The sequence below is a fragment of the Lissotriton helveticus genome, chromosome 2_2 (genome assembly GCF_964261635.1).
Source record: "Lissotriton helveticus chromosome 2_2, aLisHel1.1, whole genome shotgun sequence".
In the NCBI taxonomy this organism is placed as follows: Eukaryota; Metazoa; Chordata; class Amphibia; order Caudata; family Salamandridae; genus Lissotriton; species Lissotriton helveticus.
The window spans coordinates 110,237,914-110,262,010 of record NC_136060.1 but is presented as its reverse complement, the minus strand read 5'-3'; the positions used below and the strand labels follow the sequence as shown (position 1 = coordinate 110,262,010).

At 49.6% G+C, this 24,097-nt stretch overlaps 1 protein-coding gene across 7 annotated transcripts in view; it reads left to right on the top strand.

Annotated features, from left to right (window-relative positions):
- The window catches only part of EXOC1 (exocyst complex component 1), a 409,496-nt gene that overhangs the window by 73,219 nt on the left and 312,180 nt on the right, over positions 1-24,097 (top strand). For all 7 annotated transcript variants that reach the window (XM_078678171.1, XM_078678169.1, XM_078678170.1 and 4 more), the window contains exon 2: positions 12,088-12,212. In XM_078678171.1, coding sequence (XP_078534297.1) covers positions 12,089-12,212 — 124 coding nt within the window. In that variant the 5' untranslated portion in view covers position 12,088. The remainder of the gene's footprint in view (positions 1-12,087; positions 12,213-24,097) is intronic.

The following is a 24,097-nucleotide window of genomic DNA, read 5'->3' as shown; positions in this document are numbered from 1 at the left end:
CCAGACAAGGGTGCCCTTGGAATCAGTCGTTTAGATAACGCACTACGTGTCGCGCCAGTGTCTACCAGGAATGGAGACTTTGTACCTAGGACCTTAGCGGTGACATAAGGACCTTGCTGGTCAACATAGAGCTCGACTGGATCCCTTCCTTGCCCTTGGCAGTCCTATGCAAAGTCGCGGGCATTGTCGCAGTCAGACTGTTGGCACTGATTCTGTCGGGGACGGTCAAACGTGTTCGGTCTGCCAGGTCTGTCATTGTTGGTGTCGTGGGTGTGCCCTCGTCCCTGCCCTCTAGTCCTGGGGCCATTCGTCATGTCCCTCGTCTCTTTATTTTTAATCATTTCCAGGAGAACCGGACATTGAGACTTCCAATGGCCAAATCCTTTGCAAAACGCACACTGGTTCTCATCGAGGTCTGTTCGTGGAGTGCCGGGTGTGGGTGTGCGGTCTCTAGGGGGTGGATTTCTAGGGGTATTTGACTGGTAGTTTCCTCTATACTGTTCCCTTCCTGTCGTCACTCCTTGCAATTGAGCAATCATCACTCGTTCTTTCAAGTCCTTTTTCTTTTTCTCTGTCGCCCTATCGTTCTCGTTCTTTTGGTGTTCGTAGTACTGAGCCATCTGTAGGATAGCTGCAGGTTTGGAGGCCCCCCAACTACTCTCGCTCGTCTGTAACTTTTGGGAGACCTCTTGCGATAGACCCTTTACGTAGTTTTGCACGAATAGGTGTTGTCCGGTTGCAGTGGTCATGTCTTGGCCACTGTAGTCGGAGAACACTGTTTCAAATCGGGAGAAGTATTCTGATACGTCTTCCTGGGGTTTCTGACGGCAAGCCGTGACTATCGACCAGTCTACCTTCTTCTCTGGGATCAATGTCTTTAGCTTCTGAACTATTTTGTCCGGGAGTTCCAGTATGTCTTTTACAGGTTTCTTTCCGGGCTCTCGCTGTCTATCTAGTTCACTGAGTTGATTCCAGGTATGTCCGAACAGATCTGTGTGGTCGGTTTTCCGGATTTGCTTCCACACGTCAGCCGGCAGACATAGCCCGAAAAACAAGTCAATGTCCGCTAGAGTCATTATTGTTGAACCCAAGGCTGTACCTAGTTCGGTATAAAATGCTGTCGGGTTCTTTCTTAAATCGGGCAGGGTTTGCCTAAAAGTTAAAATATCTTGCCGATCCCATGGTTGATAAACCCAGTTGTACACAACCCTCCCCTTTGCATCTGCGTGGTTGATATCGTCGTTTGTTCCCTGACCTCGCGGGGGAACCCAGTAGGGGGCGGCTTCTCTGATAGGCATCATAGTGGTGGCTACTTCTGATGAGGACCCAGTCGTGTCAGGGACTGTAATCTTAACTTCTGGTTTCTGTTCCGTGAGGTGGCGGAAGACCTCAAGCGTTTGCATGAAGAGGTCCGTCACGTCATGCTCAGCCTCGTCTCCAACATTGACTTTTCTATATAAAGCTGTCAGCTTAGCAGGACCCTGATTCTGATACCTATCCTCATATGCGTTCAGAGTGTGGTAGCTAAACCGTAAAACGAAATGCCGTCTGTGACTACCGGCATGTGAATTGTGCATATCTATCGTGTATTCTTCGCTCTCCTTCCGTTCTACCAGTGTCTTTACTATCTTGTCAATTCCATCCCGCTCATCTTTGCTCAATCTACTCAGTCTGGCTGGTGGCGGTTTGCTAGTCTCGAGCTCATCTGATGTCGTTACTAATGCGGTCGGTGCGGAGGCCGTGAGGGCTGGGGTACCAGCTCCAAGGTCATTCTCATTTGCACTCGGAGCTGGCAGGTGCTGTACTAGAGGTTGGGAGGGGGCATATGGGGGGGGGCATGTAGATGATCGGAGGACCTAGCAGTAACTCATCGTTCGCCCGTTGTTTGGAGGGTAGCTCAGGGTAGAGCGTAGAGGGGGTCCGTTGTTTTATTGTTACAAAGGGCTGTTTTCAGCACGCTCATTTTTGCGTCATCGAAGGATCCTATCAGTGGCCACTGACTTTCCTGATCCTTTTTAGTATATTTATGCCATAACTTACTATAAGCTACGGCGACTAGTCCATACTTTAAAAACATGTCCTTATTAGGGGTGCCCTCCAGAGGAGCCGGATGATCCACCTCTAATAAGCGGTCCGGGCTGAACCAACTACTGAACAATGGGGAGAAGATAGGCATGACGGGTTACAATGGGGACAAAAGTCTGCACTACCTATGCTTCACTACTTTGCGAAGACTAGACAGAATATTTCTATTCTACAGTATTCGCAAATAGGGAATACCCAGAGAGAGAGAACCAATTCCAAACAGTCAATGTTCGGAAAAACAATCAATCAATCAAATGAGGAATAAAATAGGCGCGACGGGTTACAACGGGGGCAAAAGCCTGCGCTACCTACCCTTTCACTGTTTACAAAGACTAGACAGAATATCTCTATTCCACGTTATTTGTAAGCAGAGAATACCTCCACAGAAGCAATATCGAACAATCAATGTCCGTTCAATCAAACAATCAGTGGCGAGAAAGAAATAGGCACGACGGGTTACAACGGGGGCAAAAGCCTGCGTTACCTATTCTTCACTATCTGCAAAGGAGGACAGGATACTTTTATCCTTCCCCGTTTGTAGACAGAGAATTCTCGAGAAAGCAATCCTCAAACAAACAATGTTCGGGCAACCAATCAATCAGTGGGGGAGAAAGATAGGCACGACGGATTACAACGGGGCAAAAGCCTGCGTTACCTACCCTTCACTACCTGCAAAGGAAGAGAGAATACTTTCTATTCCTCTCCGTTTGCAGACAGAGAATCTCCAAGAGAACCAACAATTCGGAGAGTAATACTAGTATTTTCCAATCAATCAATCAAATATTTCACAGTTTGTCATGTTACACGACCTTACCCGGACCGCATGGACAGTTTCCTGTCTTCCGATTCCAGCGCCCGATCGTCTTCTATCTTCTGTCGTGGCACTCCTGATGGTTCCCAGTCAGGACCGTAGATCACTCGAGAGAGAGGTCTGTTCGGAACCAGTGAAGTTCGGATGATTGGCTGCCAGACGAGGGTCTATCGGGCAGGTGCACTTCCCGATCGTTGCAGTCGTTCACTCCGTCGTCAGGACCTCTCCCACTGGATCCACGTGTCGCTGATGGGCCCCACGTTTGGGACGCCAATTGTTAAACAAAGGGTTCAGGCAGATCAGGTCGATTACCCCTTTGCAGGTTTGCCCGGCGTCAGCCGCTTCTCACCCAACTCACGATTATCAAATAAAGAGGCAGGCGCTGGAGACTGGAAGGCAGGAAACAGGAGTTTATTTCCGACGGAGCAGAACACATCAGATCAGACAAGAGGTATCGTTTTGAGGTGCTCTAACCGCATCTCTGAGGCCTGGCCTCTTATACACAGTTTTATGGCTTTATTACATTTGTGACATCCGTGGTATTGCTTTGAAGTACGGAAAAGGCATCTTTGGAATCCCCGGTTCAGGCCCGTTCCCACACATATCTACAGTATGAGTCCCCACCCCTAATCTCAGCATGATGGCTATCGCGCAGCTGGACATTCCGCTGGGAACAGAAATGCGGGTAATTGATCGGATCTGGGGTGTGAGGGCATTGATTAATCCCCGCTCCTTTGAAGTGAGGCGAGGTCCTACTGTAGGGGCAATAAACTGCATCTGCTGGGCTAAGTGATGGCCTGGGATCAGGCCGAACAATCGGGCAAGGAGGAAGAGGTTATCAAAGGGCCTGTTTTATGAATGAGATGAAAGGGTGTGGGGGGTTCAGCACGGCATGTGGCTCGGAGGCAGGGTCGCGCTGGAGGTGCGTTTAGGGCCCAAGCAGGAGAGACTGGGGCTGTCAAGGGGGGGGTGTGTGTGCTTGCGAGGCCGGGGAGTGAGGGGGTGAGACGCGCTGGCTATCGGCAGTAGGCAGAGAGGCCATGGCACCTAAAATGGCTGCTGTGCATATTTGTGCGTGTGTCTGAGGAAATGGACAAGATGGCGCAGATGATGTTCAGCTCACAAACTAGATTTCAACAGTCCCCTGCAAGAATAAAGCATCGGAGGTTCCCCTCGTGCCTCTAGGCTCCGAGCGGGGCGTTGGACATCGGAGATTCGTCCGAGAGACGAGAGCGGTGGCTGTGTGTGCCGGCTCCCATCTACGAGAGGCCGGTGATTGCGGCCTCGCCGGAACAGGCTCGCGGACTGGGGCCGAGCCGCGGCGCTCCTGGGACATGGTGAAGCTGCTCGGCGGCCGGCAAGTGCCGCTGGTGCCGGGAGATCCGCCTTGGAAAGCGCGGCGGTGTACCGACAGCCTTGTGGGCATCGCTGGCAGGAGGCCCTTGACCTGCGTCGGAGTGCACGGACGCGGGGGCCGCCATATTGCGGAGGGCCCTCGGGCGGATTTGCGACTACATGGTGAGAGCCCCTCGGCGGCGATAGCTATATTCTCCTGTCCACCGGGAGCTCGCTGGTGCCTGGCGGTTACTGAACAGCGCGGGCCCCGAGGGGTGCAAACGGTGGACCCAGCGCCCCTCCCCCACTGGGCCGCCATTCTCGATTCCCCCAGACGGACCCCTTCTCCAGAGACTCGCGGCCTCCTGCTGGCCTACCACCTTACCTGGGCTAAGTGGGACAAGCAGTGAGACTGGGGGATCGTGTGTACTGCCTGGGACCTGGACGGTAGCTGGGAGCAACCATCCGGTGCAGCGAGAGGCGGACTCCCGTGGCTGGCTTGTTACATAGACTACTGGGCCCGGGCCTCGTTGATGGATCGGCGGGAGGGCTGCTGCTTGCTGCTGCTACCTCTCTGCGAGCCTGGATCCCCCCGCCCCGGGTGCTCTCTACGGAAGTGGACACAGGGAGTTGGCCTCGACGCTGGTGCAATCCTGGTGGAAAATAGAGGGCCTCGCGCACCTGACCGTCCTCCTGCAGTGTCATAGACTGGCACACCCTGACCTGTTGGGAGTTGAGCAGTGCCATTGGTGCGGGGACTCTTTGTGGTCTCCGAGCCACCCTGAAAGCGATTACCAGAGAGACGGAGGTCGAGGGATCGCTTTACTAGGCCCCTAGAACGATTGTAGGGACTCCTGCCTGATGTCCACGCGCAAGGATAGGATGTCGCGATCCACTCAGCCCAACACCATTGTACAATATACTACCCCGCGACTCCCGTCGCAGCGTATCGCGCGTCAAGCGGATCAGGAGGTGAGCGGAGATGGACCGGCGGAGCCTTCCCGAGCGGAGATAATAAAGGCCATACAGGGCTCTCATTCAGCACTGGAGAGACAAATTGAGACTGTTTCAGTGGATGTCAATTTATTGCGGACTGACCTCTGGAAGGTAGCTGATAAGGTCTCAGATGCCGAGGGTAACATTACCCAACTACAGGGGGAAGTGGCCACGTTAAACAAAACGGTAGCACAACTCACGGCCGTGACGCGAACTGTGGAGCGGAGAGCTGAGGACGCGGAAGGTCGGGCACGCCGGAGTAACATCAGGGTCCTGGGTGTTCCGGAACGGCTGGAAGCGGGGAATGCTGAACGATTTCTGGAGTCCTGGATACGTGACCACTTATGCCCACGGGGACTGTCGGATGTGTTCGTCATTCAAAGGGCGCATAGGGCCCTGGTCCCCCCTCCGCGGCCCAGTGAGCCCCCCAGGGCGCTGATTGCTAAGATATTGAACTACAAAGACCGGGATTGCATCCTGAAGGCGGCGAGGGAGGCAGAGTCCCTTACTATAGAGAACAGTCTCATATCTGTATATCCTGATTATGCCCAATTAGTCCAGGAGCAACGGAAGTCCTACCGTGGAGTCAAGCAAAAGCTCAGGGAGATGAAGCTCCAATACATGTCATTGTACCCGGCCAAACTTAAGGTGCTCTCACAGGGCCGAGCACACTTTTTTTAATCTCCGGCGGAGGTCTGGGAGTGGCTGGAGATAAGAGGAGATGATCTTCCTCCGGGAGAGCGTGGAGGACCCCGGGAATCGTGGGGGACACGACCCCAGAGACGAAGGCGCGGACGGAGACGACGCAGGTCCAGATCGGGAGGCTCTTTTGAACCTCGAGTCCTGGTAGGAGAGGATGGAGCTTTACTTCTGGGCCCTCCATTGGCTGGGGATGGTCCTGGGACTTCTGGGGCGTCCGCCCCTGTGGATGTTCTGGTCCCAGACACACTGCAGAACGATGTGCCAGGTATAGACTCAACGGCCCTGGTGGTCCCAGAAACTGGTCTTACTGAACCCCTGTCGGAGCTGGCTCCTGTCTGAGGTACTGTTTATTATTTGACATGTTGATCGCTGCCGGGGTGGCCGCCTGCCGGGTGTCTGACCCGTGGAAAATACTGGTGGCCCACACCACTGGATATTAGATGGTAGGATAGAGCGGAGAACCTGCACCCTGTGGAACTGACAGTATGGAGGAAGAAGATTCAGGATGTCGTATGGGGAGACCTTGGCTCTAGGGGGACAAGCCGGGGGATTGGCCTCAAGTTCTGGGTCCTGTGGGGAGCTGGGAGGGGGGGGGAGAAACTGGGTGGTATTGAATTGGTGTGAGTGGGGGTTTGTTGAGTGGTTGAATGGGGTGGCTGTGCACGTCCTGGCACCGGCACCGGGAGAATGGGGTGGTATTATTTGTTGTTGTTGTCATCTTATTCGTGGGTGGGGGGGGAAATGTTCAGAGGGGGATTTGAAGCTGACAGTTTGTGGGGGAAGGGGAGGGATGGACATGTGTACGATCATTGGCATTATGGGTACTGTACTACAGGTTTCTGTGTTGTTGATCAGGAGTGCCGGATTGCTCGGCCCTGGCACTCAATGGGCCCGGCGGTGGTGGACCGCAATAACTGTAAAATACAGCCCGAAGGGGCGTAATCCTCAGACATGGGTCTTAAATTCCTAACTTGGAATGTGCGCGGACTGGGTACTTGCACCAAGAGACACCGGGTCCTTTCCTTTCTCGGGAGACATGGCGTCTCTATTGCGTGTTTTCAGGAGACACACCTGGACGAAGAGGGCGCCCAGCGATTGTCCAGAAAATGGAGAGGCCAACTATTCCTTTCCTCCTTCTCCACTTATGCCAGGGGGGTCCTGATTTGGGTGGCACCGGGGGTGCCCTGCGCAGTTCAATATGTTGAGGCAGATGTTGAGGGCAGATTTCTAATGCTGAAGGTTAAATTGGATGGTAGGGATTTTCTGATTCTCAACTCTTATGCACCGAATATAGATGACCCTGGTTTCTTTTCCCGTCTTCAGGACCTTGTGATCCCGGACCTTGATGCTGGTTTGGGGACTTTAACTGTGTGCTTGATCCAGACTTGGACCGGCATCCCCCTCGCGCTGGCACCAAACCGCGTATGACAGCGCGTCTTAGAGGCGTAATGCAGAATCTGGGAGCTGTGGATGTGTGGCGAGCGGCCCATCCCACGCAGAGGCTCTATACTTGCTACACCCCAACACACCACACCCATAGCAGGCTTGACCGAATTCTTGCGGCCAATATCGCAACGTCTCTCTCGTTGACAGTCACCCACCGGGCCCGTTTCCTATCAGATCATGCACCGTTGACATGCGTGGTGCAATGGATAGATCAGGCGACGCGACCCCGAATCTGGTGTATGCCGGCGGACATTCTGCAGGACCAGGTTGGGAAAGATCATGTGGCTACGGCAGTAACGGACTATATAGACTTGAATTGGCATAGTGGTGAGTTGTCCTACTCTACTAAGTGGGAGGCTCTGAAGGCAGTGGTACGCGGCGCCTGTATGGGCCTTACCTATGGGGCCCGGAAGCAATTGCTCTGCGACCTGCAGGATGCGGAGGAGAAACTCAGGCGATGTCAAACTTTACCTAACCCGGATGACTTGGATCGGGAGGCTGAGCAAGCGGCCCACGTGTCCGTGCATGACATCCTTACGCGTCTTGGTAGATTTACTCTGGGTCAGTATAGACAACGTCTTCACCGTGAGGGGGACAAGTCCGGTCGCCTACTTGCCTGGATTCTTCGTCGTGAGTCCACACCGGAGAGGATAGTTGCCCTGCGGACTCCGGCGGGGGATGTGGTGCATTCGGAATTCGATATTCTCGTGACCCTCAGATCCCACTTACAGGCAGTTTATGCGGCTGACCCTCTTATTACGGAGGCCTCCTATCGGCCTTACTTACAGGGATTGACTCTCCCGGCCCTCTCGGATGAGACGGCAGAGGAACTAGATGCTGTGCTGACGCCTCGGGAGATAAAACTGGCGTTGAATGCACTGCCGCGGGCCAAGACACCCGGTGGGGATGGCTTTCCACCTGAATTTTATCATGCGTTTGGTGATGCCCTGGCCCCCCCTGGAGACTGGTGTTCTCCCGCCCACTATGAATCAAGGAGAAGTATGTATGATCTTGAAACCGGGAGGGGATAGACACGATCCTGCAGCATTTAGACCTATTACCCTGATTAATACTGACGTGAAGATCCTCACCAGGCTTTTGGCCACCCGCCTAGCCCCACATATGGCGTACTTGGTCCACACAGACCAGTGTGGGTTTATTCCTGGCCGCAATACCGCAATGAACCTCCGACGCCTGACCCATGTCCTCCATGAGGTACGAGGAAGGGATGACCCCCACGTGCTGGTATCAATTGACCTGGCTAAGGCCTTCGACACGGTCAGCTGGGGGTATCTCCTGGAGGTGCTCCGGAAGACGGGGCTGGGCCCGGGATTCTGCAATTGGATCCGAGTGCTCTACGGATCACCTAAGGCCAGGGTCAGGCTCGGTTCGGCCCGTTCAGAGGAGTGTCTTTTGGGAAGGGGCACCCGTCAGGGGTGCCCCTTGTCGCCGCTCCTCTTTGCCCTGGCAATAGAGCCACTGGCGGTCTCCGCTCGCACCGAATTAGCGCAATGGGGCATTAAGGTAGGGGACACTGTAAATATGGTCTCCCTATATGCTGATGATGCCCTGTTCTATTTGACCTCCCCAGGCGACTTGGTCCCTGCTTTGATGAGACTGCTAGCCAGGTTTGGCGCGGCCTCCGGACTACGCATTAACCCTGATAAGTCTCTAATTTTTCCATTAGCGGGATGTACCGCCGATCCGACTGTGGGCTTCCCAGCCCTAGGGTTGAGGTTGGAGATGGAGACGTTTCGATACCTAGGTGTTCAGGTGGCTTCATCGGATGAACTCCGCACACGATGCGGACCGGGTGCTTAACTCCCTGCGTCGGTCGGTGTCCTTCTGGAACACGCTTCCTCTTTCCCTTATGGGGCGGTTGGCAATCGCTAAAATGGTGATGTTGCCTAGGATGTTATATACTCTGCAAAACACCATGTGCCCGCTCCCCCAACAAATTTTCTCCGCGCTCAACTCGCTGCTAACATCGCTACTTTGGGCAGGTGGACGAAGCAGAGTCGCCCTTCGCACTGTGGTCCGCAGCTGGGAGGAGGGAGGTCTTGAAGCCCCCAGGTTTGATCTTTATTATTACGCAGCCCAGCTCCTGCCTGCTGCCAGGTGGTTTGCGGACACGGACAGTTGGGAACTGCAGCTACTGGCGGGCAGGGCAGACGAGCAGACGTTAAGGATAGCCCTGATGCAGGGTAAGGGAGCGGCTGCAGACCTGCCTTATGTGGTACGTCATGTGGCGGGAGTCTGGCAGAGGTTTGTTGAGCGAGTCTTGAGACGAGCTCCATTCCATAGGGAGCTCCCTGTGTGGATCTTGGCCCCTGTATTGCAGATGGAGGCAAATGTGTCCTTCCGGGAGTGGCGAGTTGGTGGGTGTGAGACCCTGGCGGACCTTTACCCGGACGATTCTTTCGTCTCTTATGAATGGGCCACGGAGGCCTTTGGCCTGAGCAGGGGACAATACCTGCACTACAGAGGACTCCAGGAAATAGCACGTACGACCTGGCCACAGTTTCCAGAGGCGCCCCCATTGACTCACACCCTTAACATCTTCCTCTCCTGTGGCAGAGGGAGGAGTTTGATCTCCCTATTATATTCGGCCATGAAACGAGATTCTACTCCACCGATTGCGCCATCCTGGGCGGCCTCGGAATCGGACCTGGGGATGACTTTGGAACCCGGTCAGTGTAAACGTATCGGGATGTTGACCAGAAGGGTCTCGTGCAACGCGCGATTTAAGCTGATTCATTTTAATTTTATGCACCGCACGTACATGACCCCGGTCTCCTTGCACCGAATTTCTATAGATAGGAGGGATAGCGGTCCCAGATGTGGGGCGGAGGAAGCTGGATTCTTTCATCTGGCATGGGAATGTCCACAGGTTTGTAGCTTCTGGAGCGAAGTGGTTAGCCATATTGCCGGGTCACGCACCTCCGAATTGACATGGATCCGCTTAAATGCCTATTGGCCCTAATACCTAAACCCAAGGGGAGGAAATTGTCCTACAGGTTCCTACAACTACTACTCGTGCTGGCACGGAGGCGTGTGGCCATTACATGGATGGGGGGGAGGGCTCCTGAGATCTACCTGTGGCTTAAAGACATCAAGGAGTGGACTCTGGCCGAGGAGACGCGTATGCAGCGCACGCGCCGAGATGACAAACTCCAAGATGATTGCAGGCATGGCGGTTGATGTGTGCAGAGGGGGCACCGACTGAGGATTCAGATGCCACTAGTGCAGATTTATTTACCCCTGAGGGGTCGGATTCTGAAGAGGAGACGGGAGGGGGAGGGATGGAGGGGCCTGATCTCGAATGAGTGCCCTAGTAAGCGCGCACTGATATTCCCTGTTATATGACAATGTGATTTGCCAGGATACCCAAGTGATTGTTACTGCATATGATGTCCACACCTTACTGGGCCTAGTATCGGATGACTTAATTATTGTACGTACCCTATTATTGATGCCATGTATGAGGGGGGGGAGTTTTTTGGTTCATGTTCAATGTATAATTAGTACAAATGTGTTTGTTTACGCGGACGACCATCAAGGGCCCTGGAGGATACGACCGGGACCATACCTGAAAATTAACGGACGCTGGAGATATATACAGTGTACGAATAGATATACTTGTGAGTGTATTTTCCACTGTTATCGCACCGCCCGGCCTTTGGGATGTGGGCCATGAGGCTGTGTATGGGTTGATTGATACATACGACTTACTAATAATTGCTGTGGCCTGTGGTTGGTTCGACGGCCCGGGTCTTTTCTGTGTCCACAATAAACATATTTTACCAAAAAAAAAAGGTTGCCTGAGTTTCTCAGGATCTGTGCAGTTCACAACAATGAAGCAGTACTATTCACACTTCAGAACCAATTTCTCTAAGCATGAAGGTAATAAAAGTTTTTCTCTGGAAAGACAGCACTAGCAGCTTGTGAGCTGTAAATTCAGAGAATCAGCGTCCATATCAATAACACAACATCCTGAGGAGATAGGGAATGCTTCCTTTTTAATTTGTATCATTATTCACTGGTCCTTCTTCTCACCAAAGATTCAACTTTGAAACACAGTTGCGAGCCTGAGAAAAGAACACCATGGACATCCTCATTAATATCATAGTAGAGGAATATCAAACTATGCAAAATACTGTTTTATGATTTAATAAAATAATCCTGCTGTATGCTCAATTACTGTACTGGTGCAGGCATGTGATCGTAACAAGATGGGGTTGTTCAGGTTTTTTAAATGTGGTCTAGATGTTCACGGATAAAGGTAGCTTTCTTGATGCACTGGTTTACAAAACTTGTGGTTTATCTCCCTAAGCACGGGGACCATGGATGCATTAATTATACTCTAGGTGAATGCCTCAGTTCTTACTGCCTTTGTCATGTATAAAGTGTTGTTGCCTCCTGCTGCATGCTTATTGTTGTCTGGTGCCAAGTCGTCCTGTATTAACTTTTGTTTCTGAGGTCAGCAATCACTGTAATGCTATACGTTGCAACTAGTATTCCCTTGCTATATACATCACCAATAAAATGGTTATAAATACAAACAGATAGAGACCAGGACAGGAGACACTGTGACACCCTAGAGTAAGATGTAATGCGAGTATGGGGCATGGAAACGTCTTGGGCTGCCAATGTTATTTGACATTATCATCAAGATATGATGCAGTTCTGAATTGTCTCTTTTCTGCTACCAGGATGACGGCCATCAAGCATGCACTGCAAAGAGACATCTTCACTCCCAATGATGAGCGACTCCTGAGCATTGTCAATGTCTGCAAAGCAGGCAAGAAGAAGAAAAACTGTTTCTTGTGCGCCACAGGTAATGATGGGCATATTCAAATGGAGGCTGCTTGACACCAAATTTGAAATGACAGATATTTGTAGTGAAGGCCTTCACTGATCTGTTTGCCCTCACCTTCACACGTTCTTATACTATATGTAGATACTTATGAATGATTCTTCTTTTTTCTTACAAATTAATTTACATGATCAGTTTACTCAAATGTTTTGTATCGCACACTGTGAACTAAATTACCTTGAGATTTAGGCTCCTTTTCATTAATTTGCTGCATTACTGCCTACTCTTCAACTGACCAGAAAGATATATATGTCTACTTATCAAGGCCTAATTGAGATTTGAATGACAATATTTATTTCCACATTGCATGCAAACTTTTCATAGATACGGTGAGGAGCCATATATAACTTGTCATCATACCATATGAGCCTTTACACTCTGGAGGAGTAAGAAATGCTCATCAAATGTAGGGCCTATTAATGAGGATTTATAGGCCCCACAGTACCACCTGTTGTATTTTGCTCATGGTATGAATAGGAGCCATTCTCTCTCTTTTACCCTAGCAAATCTGACCCAGAAAATTGGGACAATGCAGGCTTCACAGAATGGAAATACTCCATAGTCCGTGAGTGTGCTTCTGATAACCCCAACCCTAGTATTGCAGGAAGCTAAATAGCTTTGCCCTTTTTGGGAGAAGATTGAAATCTCTCCTTGTGTCCTGGTAATCTGCTTCTTAACCCACCCGTCCGTGTTTGGGTAGGTCACTGTTGCACTTGAGCATTCATTCTGAAGCTCCTTTGTTTTAGCCCTTTGCTGTCTCTCTGCCATGGGTCTCTGTGTTCAAGGATTTGCAGATGGACACCCTCAACTTGATTTTTCAGTGTAGTAGTTGCCTTTCATGAGTACCAGAGCTGCCTGCAGATATCACACAGCAGCAGTGCTGTGGCAGCATACAATTTTCCACTGTGTCTTCCAGCGGGCTGGTGCTCTGCACTCTTCCATTGCACCAGGGAAGAATGTGTGGAAACAGGAACACGCATGGAGATCAGGGAAAAGCACCACCATGCCCCACTAATTTTTAAACATCTAAGCCTTCTCATTACTCGCGTTCGATGAGTTGAGCTAATCATAAAGTCATATGCTTTTGCCTCGGTACCTAGAGCCTGTAAATTAAATGCTACTAGTGGGCCTGCAGCACTGATTGGTGTGCCCACATAAGTAGCCTTTATAAACCTGTACCAGGCCTGTTATTTCAGCCTGTGTGTGCAGTTTAAAATGCTGTTTCGACCTTGCAAAATTAACCTTTTGCCAGACATAAACCTTCCTTTTTAGGTCGAGCCTAGGAGAGGGCCTCTTGGAATCCCTCCAGACTTGCAGAAAACTCTTGCGTGTGGCTTTAGATTTTCCACTCATTCTATTGGCCTTTGCGTGTGGCTTTCAAAAATGAAAGCACGCAATTGGTCAAAGGCGGGTGCATATCCCGCCTTTTCTCAAAATGCTGACTCCCCTGACCTTTGGCCCTCGGGAGCGAGCAGCGGCGCGCCTGGATCAGGTTACTAATTGAACAGAACGCGCCGCCGTGCTTTTTTTTCGAAAAGCTTTTTTTTGTTGACTTTCGCTTTTGCGCTAACACACGTTTCCTGCTCATCAGACGCATTCAGAGGGTGTCTGTTCCCTGCACTTCCCCCTCCTGCGATGGCTTTACAGGTAACAAACACACACAGATTTGTATTTCTTTGTTTATCTTTTGTTTATTCAGAGGGCAGGAAACGGGTGCGCAGTCCGTGACAGCTTCTTGCAGTAGCCAAGTGTTTTCTGGCAAAATGAAGGGAAATGTTTAAAGCGCATGTGGTGTCTGAGCTATTCCTCAACGTTGCAGAGCGACCGGTGAGACCCGGTGGATGCACCGGGATGGGAGGGCAGGCTGTGGAAAAGTCAGCCCATAACGCACTTGATGCCCAGGCTGCTGGCGCAGGACGCCTCTTAGTTCCCATCTTGAACAATTACCAAATAAAGAGACGGGCGCTGGAAGCAGGAAGACAAGAATAGAGTTTTATTTCTCATGAGGAGAGCCTGTCATTTCGGACACTCGCATAGTGTCTTCAGGAGGTGCTCTGCCAAGTTTCTCTGAGGCTTCGTCTTTTATACACATGTTTATGATGCACAAACATTCCTTATTGCAATAAAGACGCTTTGAAAATAGGAGAAAGCATGCTTGGAATCCGAGCTTCAGGCCTATTCCCATACCAGTCGCTCAGATGTCATCCTCCCCTCCTGAATGTAACAAGGGATTGTGATCTCTCAGCCGGACATTCCTACCGGACACGAGGGCAGGAGGGGATGATCAGATCAAAGGTTGGGCAGGCGATAAGATCGGGCACTTTGGTTGGTGTATCACGGTTTTGTTATGCTGGGCAGGGAAAAGGGGGATGTATATCCACGAGGCTTGGTCTTTAGGACTTGGGACCGGGTCGAGAGGCCAAGTGTAGCCGGGGGGGTTGTCAGCTGAGGAGAAGGGTGTTCTTGGGAGGAAATGGGGGGTGTGGGTCAAGCAGGAGTGCTACTTCTAGAGCAGGGTCACGCAGAGGGAGAGGGTCTTGTGGCCGATGCATGAGCAGTGCGCGCGGGGAGGGGTGCCGGGGGTCTAACAAACGAGCAGAGAGGCTATGGTGCCTAAAATGGCTGTTGTGTATGTGTGTGCATGGGTCTATGCTGGCGGGATAACACAGTCAGTGTTTAGCGATATTCATTCTGCTTACAACAAGGGGTACAGTGAACACAAATGAACGCCGCTTATGTACATATACATTACCATTTTCAACAGTCGCCGCTTTTTTACATAAGCTAGTTCAGTTCTATACAGTCGATACGATAGGCGGAATGCGGTACATATGATTTTACATTTGTTGGGTTATTTATACAAGTCTAGAGATCGGCATAATACTTAGTCGGAGTCAATCAAGGAAAATGTTCCGAAACATTATAGAATCAAGTTCAGACTTTCTCTCCGGTGACATCAACATACAGTGAAAGTACTCTGATACCTTCGGGTCTTGTCAGTGCTATAAGAAACCTTTGGACAACTAAATACATGAGTGACCGATGAAACATTTTTGAAAACAATACAAAATGGTTGAGGGAGGAATTCAGTTCGATACAAGCAATTAGTCAAGGGGGTGAGTAGAAAGTTCAGGAAGGGGGGGTCTTCGTCACAATGTCTTTTTAACAGGGTCCATCTTCTTTCGTTGGCGCTGTTGAGCACCGGCGGTGGAGCTATAGGTCCAGCTCGGATTCATCCTTACACGTTGCAGGGTGCGATCAGTCCTCTGCTGTTTGATCCCAGTCCTGTTTCCTAACTGATCTTTTTAGGGGTGCCTCATGCTGGGCACCTGCGTGTCTTTCTTGCTTCCGTGGCAAAACCTTATTCTATGGTCAAAAGTTATGTGAAAAGGGTGATGTTGTTGAATAAACAAGGGAAGAGAGGGCGGAGTGGGATCAGATCTTTGAGCACACCAAGGGACCACAAGGAGCGAAGGATGACGAGCAGGCAGGCCCATCGGTCGGGCTCAAAAGGGACGGGGACTTCAGGCACGAGTGGGTCAGCAAATCGAGGGCTTCAAGGCAGCCCTTCATTCCTTAATCTGCCGAGTTTGAGAGTGGTGCCTCGTCCCACGTCTCGTTGCTCTGTGGCTCCACCTTTGGCTGAGGTCACACGTGCTTCATGATCTGTGGCCAGGCTGTGTGTCACGTCCAGCTCCTCTCCTCCGGTGATTGTATCTTTGAATGGGTACAAAACAAGTTTTAGAAAAACTGGCAGGAGAAGACATTTATACATCTCAATTCCGTCCCCAATCCCAAGTAGGTGGGGGATAGGTTCATCGGTCACAGTCAGAAGTCATCACTTATGGAGTATGTAGGAGGGCATTTCCATTGAATTCGTAAGAAATTGGACTCCTATCGACAGTGTATTATAATCAAACTCGAAATCGAGTCCTTAGGTAGAGACTCGCCCTTTTTCTTTTTAACCCAAGTACTGACAATCTTACATTTCCCTTCGGGGTCGGCTAACTCTCGCAAGCAGGGGGGTCATCATCATGAGAGGGGGCAGAATTTACACATGCTCTTCTTGGGGAGCGACCGTTAATCAAGGTCATTAATTACACTTCGGGGGTAGCTGATATGGAGCTGAGGTCAATCGGGAGAAGCGAGGACGCTTTGGACAGGGAGCTGGGGTCAATCGGGAGGAGCGAGGACGCTTTGGACAGGGAGCTGGGGTCAATCGGGAGAAGCGAGGACGCTTTGGACAGCCACACTTAAGTGCAGAGGGGTGAGGTAATCTGGGCATTGGGAATTGCATTTCTAACGAACTGAAAAACAGAAGACCATTGACGTTATAGTCCCCCTATAAAAAGGCCAGGTTAGGGGACATCAGTCGTCTTACCTGTCCTTTCCTTCATTACCAACTCGGGTTCTATCGTCTTGCAGAAAGGAGAGGTAGTAATATGGCAAGTTACAATCGTTTTAGTTCCTGTCAATTATGCCGAAGACCTTTGTGTTCGAAGAGACCCAATTAGGTTTGTGCCGGGGGGGGAGGGAGGGGGAGGGAGGGAGGGAGGGAGGGAGGGGGAGGGGGAGGGGGAGAGAGAGAGAGAGAGGGAGGGGGAGAGAGAGAGGGAGGGGGAGAGAGAGAGAGAGAGAGAGAGAGAGAGAGAGAGGGAGGGGGAGGGAGAGAGAGAGAGAGGGAGGGGGAGAGAGAGAGGGAGGGGGAGAGAGAGAGGGAGGGGGAGAGAGAGAGAGAGAGGGATAGGGAGGGGGGAGAGAGAGAGAGAGAGAGAGAGAGAGAGAGAGAGAGAGAGAGAGAGAGAGAGAGAGACACACACAGACACACACAATATAATGGGCCATTCGGTGCGCACACAGAACAGCAGGGGTTAAGTAATACGGAAACACAGGCGGAGGGATGCCGTAGATCCATATATTACGTACACACAAACTCAGGCGGGGGAGACAGTACATGTATTATATACAGAAATCCAAGACAAGACATATAACCGTTATTGGCCATAATGATCTCTTCCTGTATGCTGCGCATCCTAAGCTCTTTTTACCCTTTTCTTTTCTTTTATTGTCGGCTGCCTTTACTGGTCTTTGTGGTTGTACACACTTACGCCTTTGGCAATCGGTCAAGAACTAACCTGGTCGGGCTAATGTGTTTCCAGGCTGAGGCAACAGTGGGTGTCAGTTGTGAGAACAATGGGGCAGCTTTGAGTTTCATGTCTATGAGGGTGCGAAAGGAGGTAGTAGATTTTAAACACTGGCAACATTCCTAGTCCTCCAAGCGGAGGGTACTTGGGTAAACCTCACCTCAGAATATTCTTTAACTTTCCCTATTTAGTTAAGTGTAGGATGCTTATTCATTAGTGCACGTCATTTTTGGTTGTATTATTCGGGGTGTCAAGCGAAGTCATATTTTGTATTTTTCGCTTCAGGCTGTCCTCCCAAGCGCTAAGTTCAGGGCATTGTTCGCTCATCGTGTGTAGGCACCATAATCAGACCCCTTTTTCCCATCTCTTCGTCCGCTAGATCACTATTTTCTTTTTCGTATTTTAATCGACGTTCCAATGTGACCTGCAGAGAGAGGGAAAAAGAAGGGGGGGGGGGCGGGGGCAGCATTTAAAAACATATTAGCGCGCATAAACCCGAAAAGGCTTTTAGTTACTACATACTCGGCCTATCTCCACGGAACGCAGTCCTTGCCAACTTGGCGTTTGAGCCCAGGTGGACCGTTTAGTGTGGGAGAGATGATTATCGGAAGCCTGTGGATAGCATAGGTCGCCCAAGTGTGGTACTACGGATCGTATGCAGGGAGGTCAGGTGGCACTCCTTCGGGGCGACTTAGGGGCATTTTTAGCACAATTTTCCTGATACAGGTAGCATATAAAGTATAGGCTAAATACCAGGGTCTTTTAGCGGTTGCTTTAGGCTGTACAAAAATGTGCAAAATACATACAACAAAAACCTGGACCATTCATATTTGCAATATTTCTGCGTACTATACTTTTTAACCCTTAACTAATCGAGCTGAGCCATTTCACCTGTAATTCAGTTATATCGGAAAATAGTGGTCATTTATTCGAAACTTACCAATTTACACGTGACAACTACGTACGTTTTCTCAAAAAATCTTTAATAAAAAATGTCGGTGCATAAATACGGGCCTACAACCCCGTGGGCCGGCCAGAATTGTACATGTGGGGATACTTATTAGTGGAAAACCTAATGGAGTCGGTGGTCGTTGATTTCATAATAAAAAGTGCGACAGGTGCAATAAAATCATATCGAAACTTCAGTGTGAGCGAGTATCATAAGTGTTGAAATTCGAACTTTCAATAATCATGATGCGCCAAACTTAACAACAATTCATTGTCCGAATGTTCAATCAGTACCTATCTCACTTCAATTCATTGTCCGAACACATAATCAGTACCCATCCCATATCAATTCATTGTGGTTAAAAATTCATTGAGGTTAAAAACTGCATACATATTTCATGACACCAAGGCTGAGCAATCGGGGTACAACAAGGAGTTGAAAGTTTCATTTGTACCAGCGCCATTTTGGGTGCAGCCAGGCAGATCCAGGCATAGTCAAAATCTCTACCAACCCGTGGTTGGCCCAGAACCTCTTTCGACAGTCCAAAAGTTCCGTTAAAGGGCAACAGAAAGGATCGGCAGTATGAACCATCAGTCAAAAAGGGGGAGGGATGCAACATTTTTCCCTACCGGGTCATACTGGGTTTTCACCGGAACTGATCCCAACTGTAGTCTGCAGGATTTTAGTCATTCAAACTGAGGCTGGCGTCAGCATGGGAGCGCCAACGTCTCGCGGCCACATTTTCATCGTTCCGTGGGCAATCATGGCAGTCATTCCCCATCGGGGGTGTCTGCGGGGGTCGGGGGCCCCCGCGGCTCCTATAGAATCTTCAAAGTCGAGGAGAACATTTATGATGGTGGGACTCGTTTCTTAATCAACAAGCAGCCGGGCCATCTCTTCACGCCGGGCCCGCTCCAGCACGATCAATCGCCATTTTACGAGTGGGCGAACCCATGTCGGTGAGTGGAGCGTTGGGGGTGCCGCTGGGGGCCTCCACCTGGGGAGGTGGGAGAGGCTCGTTCGCGCCGCCTCTCCCTCCCAGCGCACCCCACGCCGTTTTGCTCAGCGCTAATATACATGATGGCCGGACCAGGCGATGAGAGGGGGGGGGGGGGGGGGTCGGAGGCATAGGCTAAATGGTAAAGTGAAAGGGACCCCCTCTGGAAGTTACATTCAAGCCAGGGAGTAGAGGGGAAAGAAAACAAACCAAATGAAGATTACTCCCTCCTGACCTATAAGTACTTTTATCGTGGGAATAGTCTCTCCAACACAGGGCATATACTAACAATGTCTACACCAATTGTACATTTTTTTCTCATTTTACTTTATTTCACAGTAGAAAAATTCTTTTTATCTTTTTTTATTATCATTTTACACTTATTACATTTATAGAAACATATATATACTTTTTCACATAAAAAAATTTCTTTGAAAATAATTTTTTACCACAATGAAACAGTGCAAGTATATCTGTGGTTAATCAGATTCATATCAACACTAGATCAATAAATGGTGCACAAAACAGGTGAAGAGCTGCACGCACACAACACATACATTCTTCCTAAACATCCATTCCTTTACACAAACACATAATATATCCTATATCATTGAATCTGATGCCCAATTAATGATCAAAGTCATTAGATTTAAAAGAGGGGAGATGGTCGACGCGTTTCGGTGGAAGAAACAGGAGTACGAGCCACCTTCTTCAGGACCAATCAGATACAGTGCGATATAGGAGCTCAAAACCTGCGGCGCTGATCTTTCAAAAGACTAGGCTTGGAGTTACCAGCACTTTTCCAAATTTATGAGGACCTGTTACACGATCTGATCTATTGTACGAAGAGACGAAGCCAGATTTCTGGTACTATATTGTTAAAGGGATACGTACGGCTTCTATGCTGTAGAAAGTTTTGAGTAATCACTGATAGGCAAGGAGGCGGCTGACTGTAAATTCTAAATTCGCATTGTCTTTAGCTTAGGGTGTGGAGGGGACGCCACCTTTTGAAATGTTTATCCGTGGCTATACACAGCCACAATCGTATAATGGTACGATGTATCTTTATATTGCCCACACTTGCAAAGAGCTTGACGTTTCTGATCCCCTTAATCGGCCGCCAACGCCATCATCCTCGGCTGGAGATCCCCCCCCGGTGGCCTGCAAGGCGCCGCTTCAGGGCCGATCGGGGAGCTTCTACCAAGCCGTGGCTGGACCAGGAGATGCGAGGGGGGGGGGGTCGGTGGCACGAGCAAGACATCCCCCCCGCGTTGTCGCAGCCATTATTGAAGAAAGATGGGGGGACGCCCGGATCCCGTCGGCCTCGGCTCTTCTTCGGGCCCACCTTACTCGATGACCTCCGGCCGACGGCTGGCAGCAGGACCCGCTCTACACGTGCCAAAGATCTCGTCTTCCGGATGGGCGTAGCCGTGAACCTGTTGCATTTCTGGAGTTTCCAGAATGGGGGTAGGTATCTGTTGACTTGTATCTGTCTCATGTTACCGTTATTGGGGCGTGGCGGGCGGTGGGACAGACACGTTTGGAGCAGTGAGGGGCGGCGAAGCCTAGTTGCCTCGTGGCTGCCGTGATGTCAAGCGTGGCTTCTCTCACCATTTTCATGTTTCTTATTACGGACTTATTTCTAACGTTTCTTATTTCTAGCGAAATCATGTGTTTTATCGTGAGCTATTTTCTAACGTTTTCCTATTTGCAGCGAAATCAAAAAAAACTCATCAGTGGCCTACTGATTTTGCTTCCTTATTTCTTTCTTCCCTTTTTATTCCTAGCGTGTTTCATGCTAAAGTTTCTGTTAACAGGATACGGTGATTACTTCATTATTGTTGCATATGTCCTTTTTATTAGGGGTGCCCTCTGATCGAGCCAGATGACCTACCTCTAATAAATGGTCCGGGTGGAACTAGTTTACCAATCAGTGGGGAGTAGATAGGCCCGAGAGATTGCAACGGGGGACAAAGGTCCGCATTACCTACCCTTCACTACTTGCAAAGATTAGATAGAATATTTCCTTTCTATGTTATTTGCGAACAGACAATACCTCAAGAGAACTATTCCTTGAACAATGAATGTCCAGACAATCAATCAATCAATGGGGAGAAAAAACAGGCATGACGGATTACAACGGGGACAAAAGTCTGCATTACCTATCCTTCACTATCTGCAAAAAGGGGAGGCAGAATATTCCTATTCTTCCCTGTTTGTAGACAGAGAATATCTCAAAGAGCAATAATTGATAAAAATCGATAACAAACAATCAGTGGGGAGAAAAATAGGCATGACGGATTACAATGGGGGACAAACGTCTGCATTACCTATCCTTTACTATTTGCAAAGAGAGAGGAACGTTCCTATTCATCGCTGTTTGCAAATAGAAAATGTCTCAAAGAGAACCAATACTTCAATTACAATCAATCAATCAATCAGATGGATAAAGCCATCCTACCAATCGGGCGTAAAGACGTCCTACTTAACCTTACCCGGACCGGACCGTGTGGGCAATTCTTCGCCTTCCTTTTTCAGGCGCCCAATCGTTCTTTCTCCATGTTTTTACCGCAGCATTCCTGTGGGATTCCAGTCAGGACAGTAGGTCACTTGAGAGAGGTCCGTTTGGAATCGGTGAAGTTCATTCAATCGGAAGCCGGACGAGGGCCCTCTCAAGGCAGGTATACTCCAATCCTTTTAGATGTTCACCCCATCGTCTGGACCTCTCTTACCGGACCTCATGTCGCTGATGGGCCCCGCGTTGGGCGCCAATTGTGGAAAAGTCAGCCCATAACGCACCTGATGCCCAGGCTGCTGGCGCAGGACGCCTCTTAGTTCCCATCTTGAACAATTACCAAATAAAGAGACGGGCGCTGGAAGCAGGAAGACAAGAATAGAGTTTTATTTCTCATGAGGAGAGCCTGTCATTTCGGACACTCGCATAGTGTCTTCAGGAGGTGCTCTGCCAAGTTTCTCTGAGGCTTCGTCTTTTATACACATGTTTATGATGCACAAACATTCCTTATTGCAATAAAGACGCTTTGAAAATAGGAGAAAGCATGCTTGGAATCCGAGCTTCAGGCCTATTCCCATACCAGTCGCTCAGATGTCATCCTCCCCTCCTGAATGTAACAAGGGATTGTGATCTCTCAGCCGGACATTCCTACCGGACACGAGGGCAGGAGGGGATGATCAGATCAAAGGTTGGGCAGGCGATAAGATCGGGCACTTTGGTTGGTGTATCACGGTTTTGTTATGCTGGGCAGGGAAAAGGGGGATGTATATCCACGAGGCTTGGTCTTTAGGACTTGGGACCGGGTCGAGAGGCCAAGTGTAGCCGGGGGGGTTGTCAGCTGAGGAGAAGGGTGTTCTTGGGAGGAAATGGGGGGTGTGGGTCAAGCAGGAGTGCTACTTCTAGAGCAGGTTCACGCAGAGGGAGAGGGTCGTGTGGCCGATGTATGAGCAGTGCGCGCGGGGAGGGGTGCCGGGGGTCTAACAAACGAGCAGAGAGGCTATGGTGCCTAAAATGGCTGTCGTGTATGTGTGTGCATGGGTCTATGCTGGCGGGATAACACAGTCAGTGTTTAGCGATATTCATTCTGCTTACAACAAGGGGTACAGTGAACACAAATGAACGCCGCTTATGTACATATACATTACCATTTTCAACAAGGCACGACCTCCGGTTAATGGCAAGGCAAAGGGTGAGCAACTTTTAATAGACAGTAAACAGCGTGTTAAATGAACAGAACGAGAACTTCACCCAACTGTGAAGCAGAACGTTACTCAGTTCACTTCTGCACTGAGTGTCTGCAAACACTGGGCAGGAAAGTCGTAATAGCTGTGACAGTAGAACAGCCTTGACTGCAAACAAGGACATCTTAATCGCTGCGGCTCATGGCAACACCCAAGCTTCTCCCTACGCGTCTCCTGTGAGGCTTGTGTGCCCGAGAACTTTCCTGGCAAATGTTAATTTCTCACAGTGCCCGTGCAACCAAAACAACAATGCTGCCTGATTAAATACAGCCAGAACACATGCTGACATCGAAACCTGTTAGCCATTTGATTGCAATAATATATATGTACATATATTTTAATAAGCCATCACACATATATTAAATATAACATTATGGGTAGTTCCTATTATGCAACTGTGCATAAAACATGCATAGAAACCTTTCATAGTTTTAATAAAGATATAGAAAAATATGATATTTATAGGTGCATAGAAAAGTTACTATTGGGTTTGAGGTCTTGCTTTTGGGACCGTATAAGTATTTAGTTATGCAGCACAATATCCTTGGTGCAACAACTTCCACCGTTGCATGGCTATACACTTATAAGGTCCCAAAGGCGAGACCTATTGGCTATGCCAATGCTTGTTAATACATATATCACCTCTAGGGTAGGTCCTAAGCGTCCATAGGGGAGGGTGAATTGTATTTAAAAAGTTGGACGTGTACTTCTAAGTTTTACACTTCCTGGTGGTGAAAAACTCCTATATTTGTTTTTACACTACTGCAACGCCTACCCCTCCCAAAGGATGACATTGGGTTACCTTATTACATTTAATAAGTGATAAGTTTTGTTAGATGACACTCAAATTATTGGTTACCTTCAGAAAGAATGTCGGTCTGTGCCTGATAACTTTAAGAACTGTATGTCAGAAATGGCGCACTGGATGTCGGTCAATTCACTCAAATTAAACTGTGATAAAACAGGAAGTGCTGATCTTCGGGCTGGTGCCCAGCAGGTC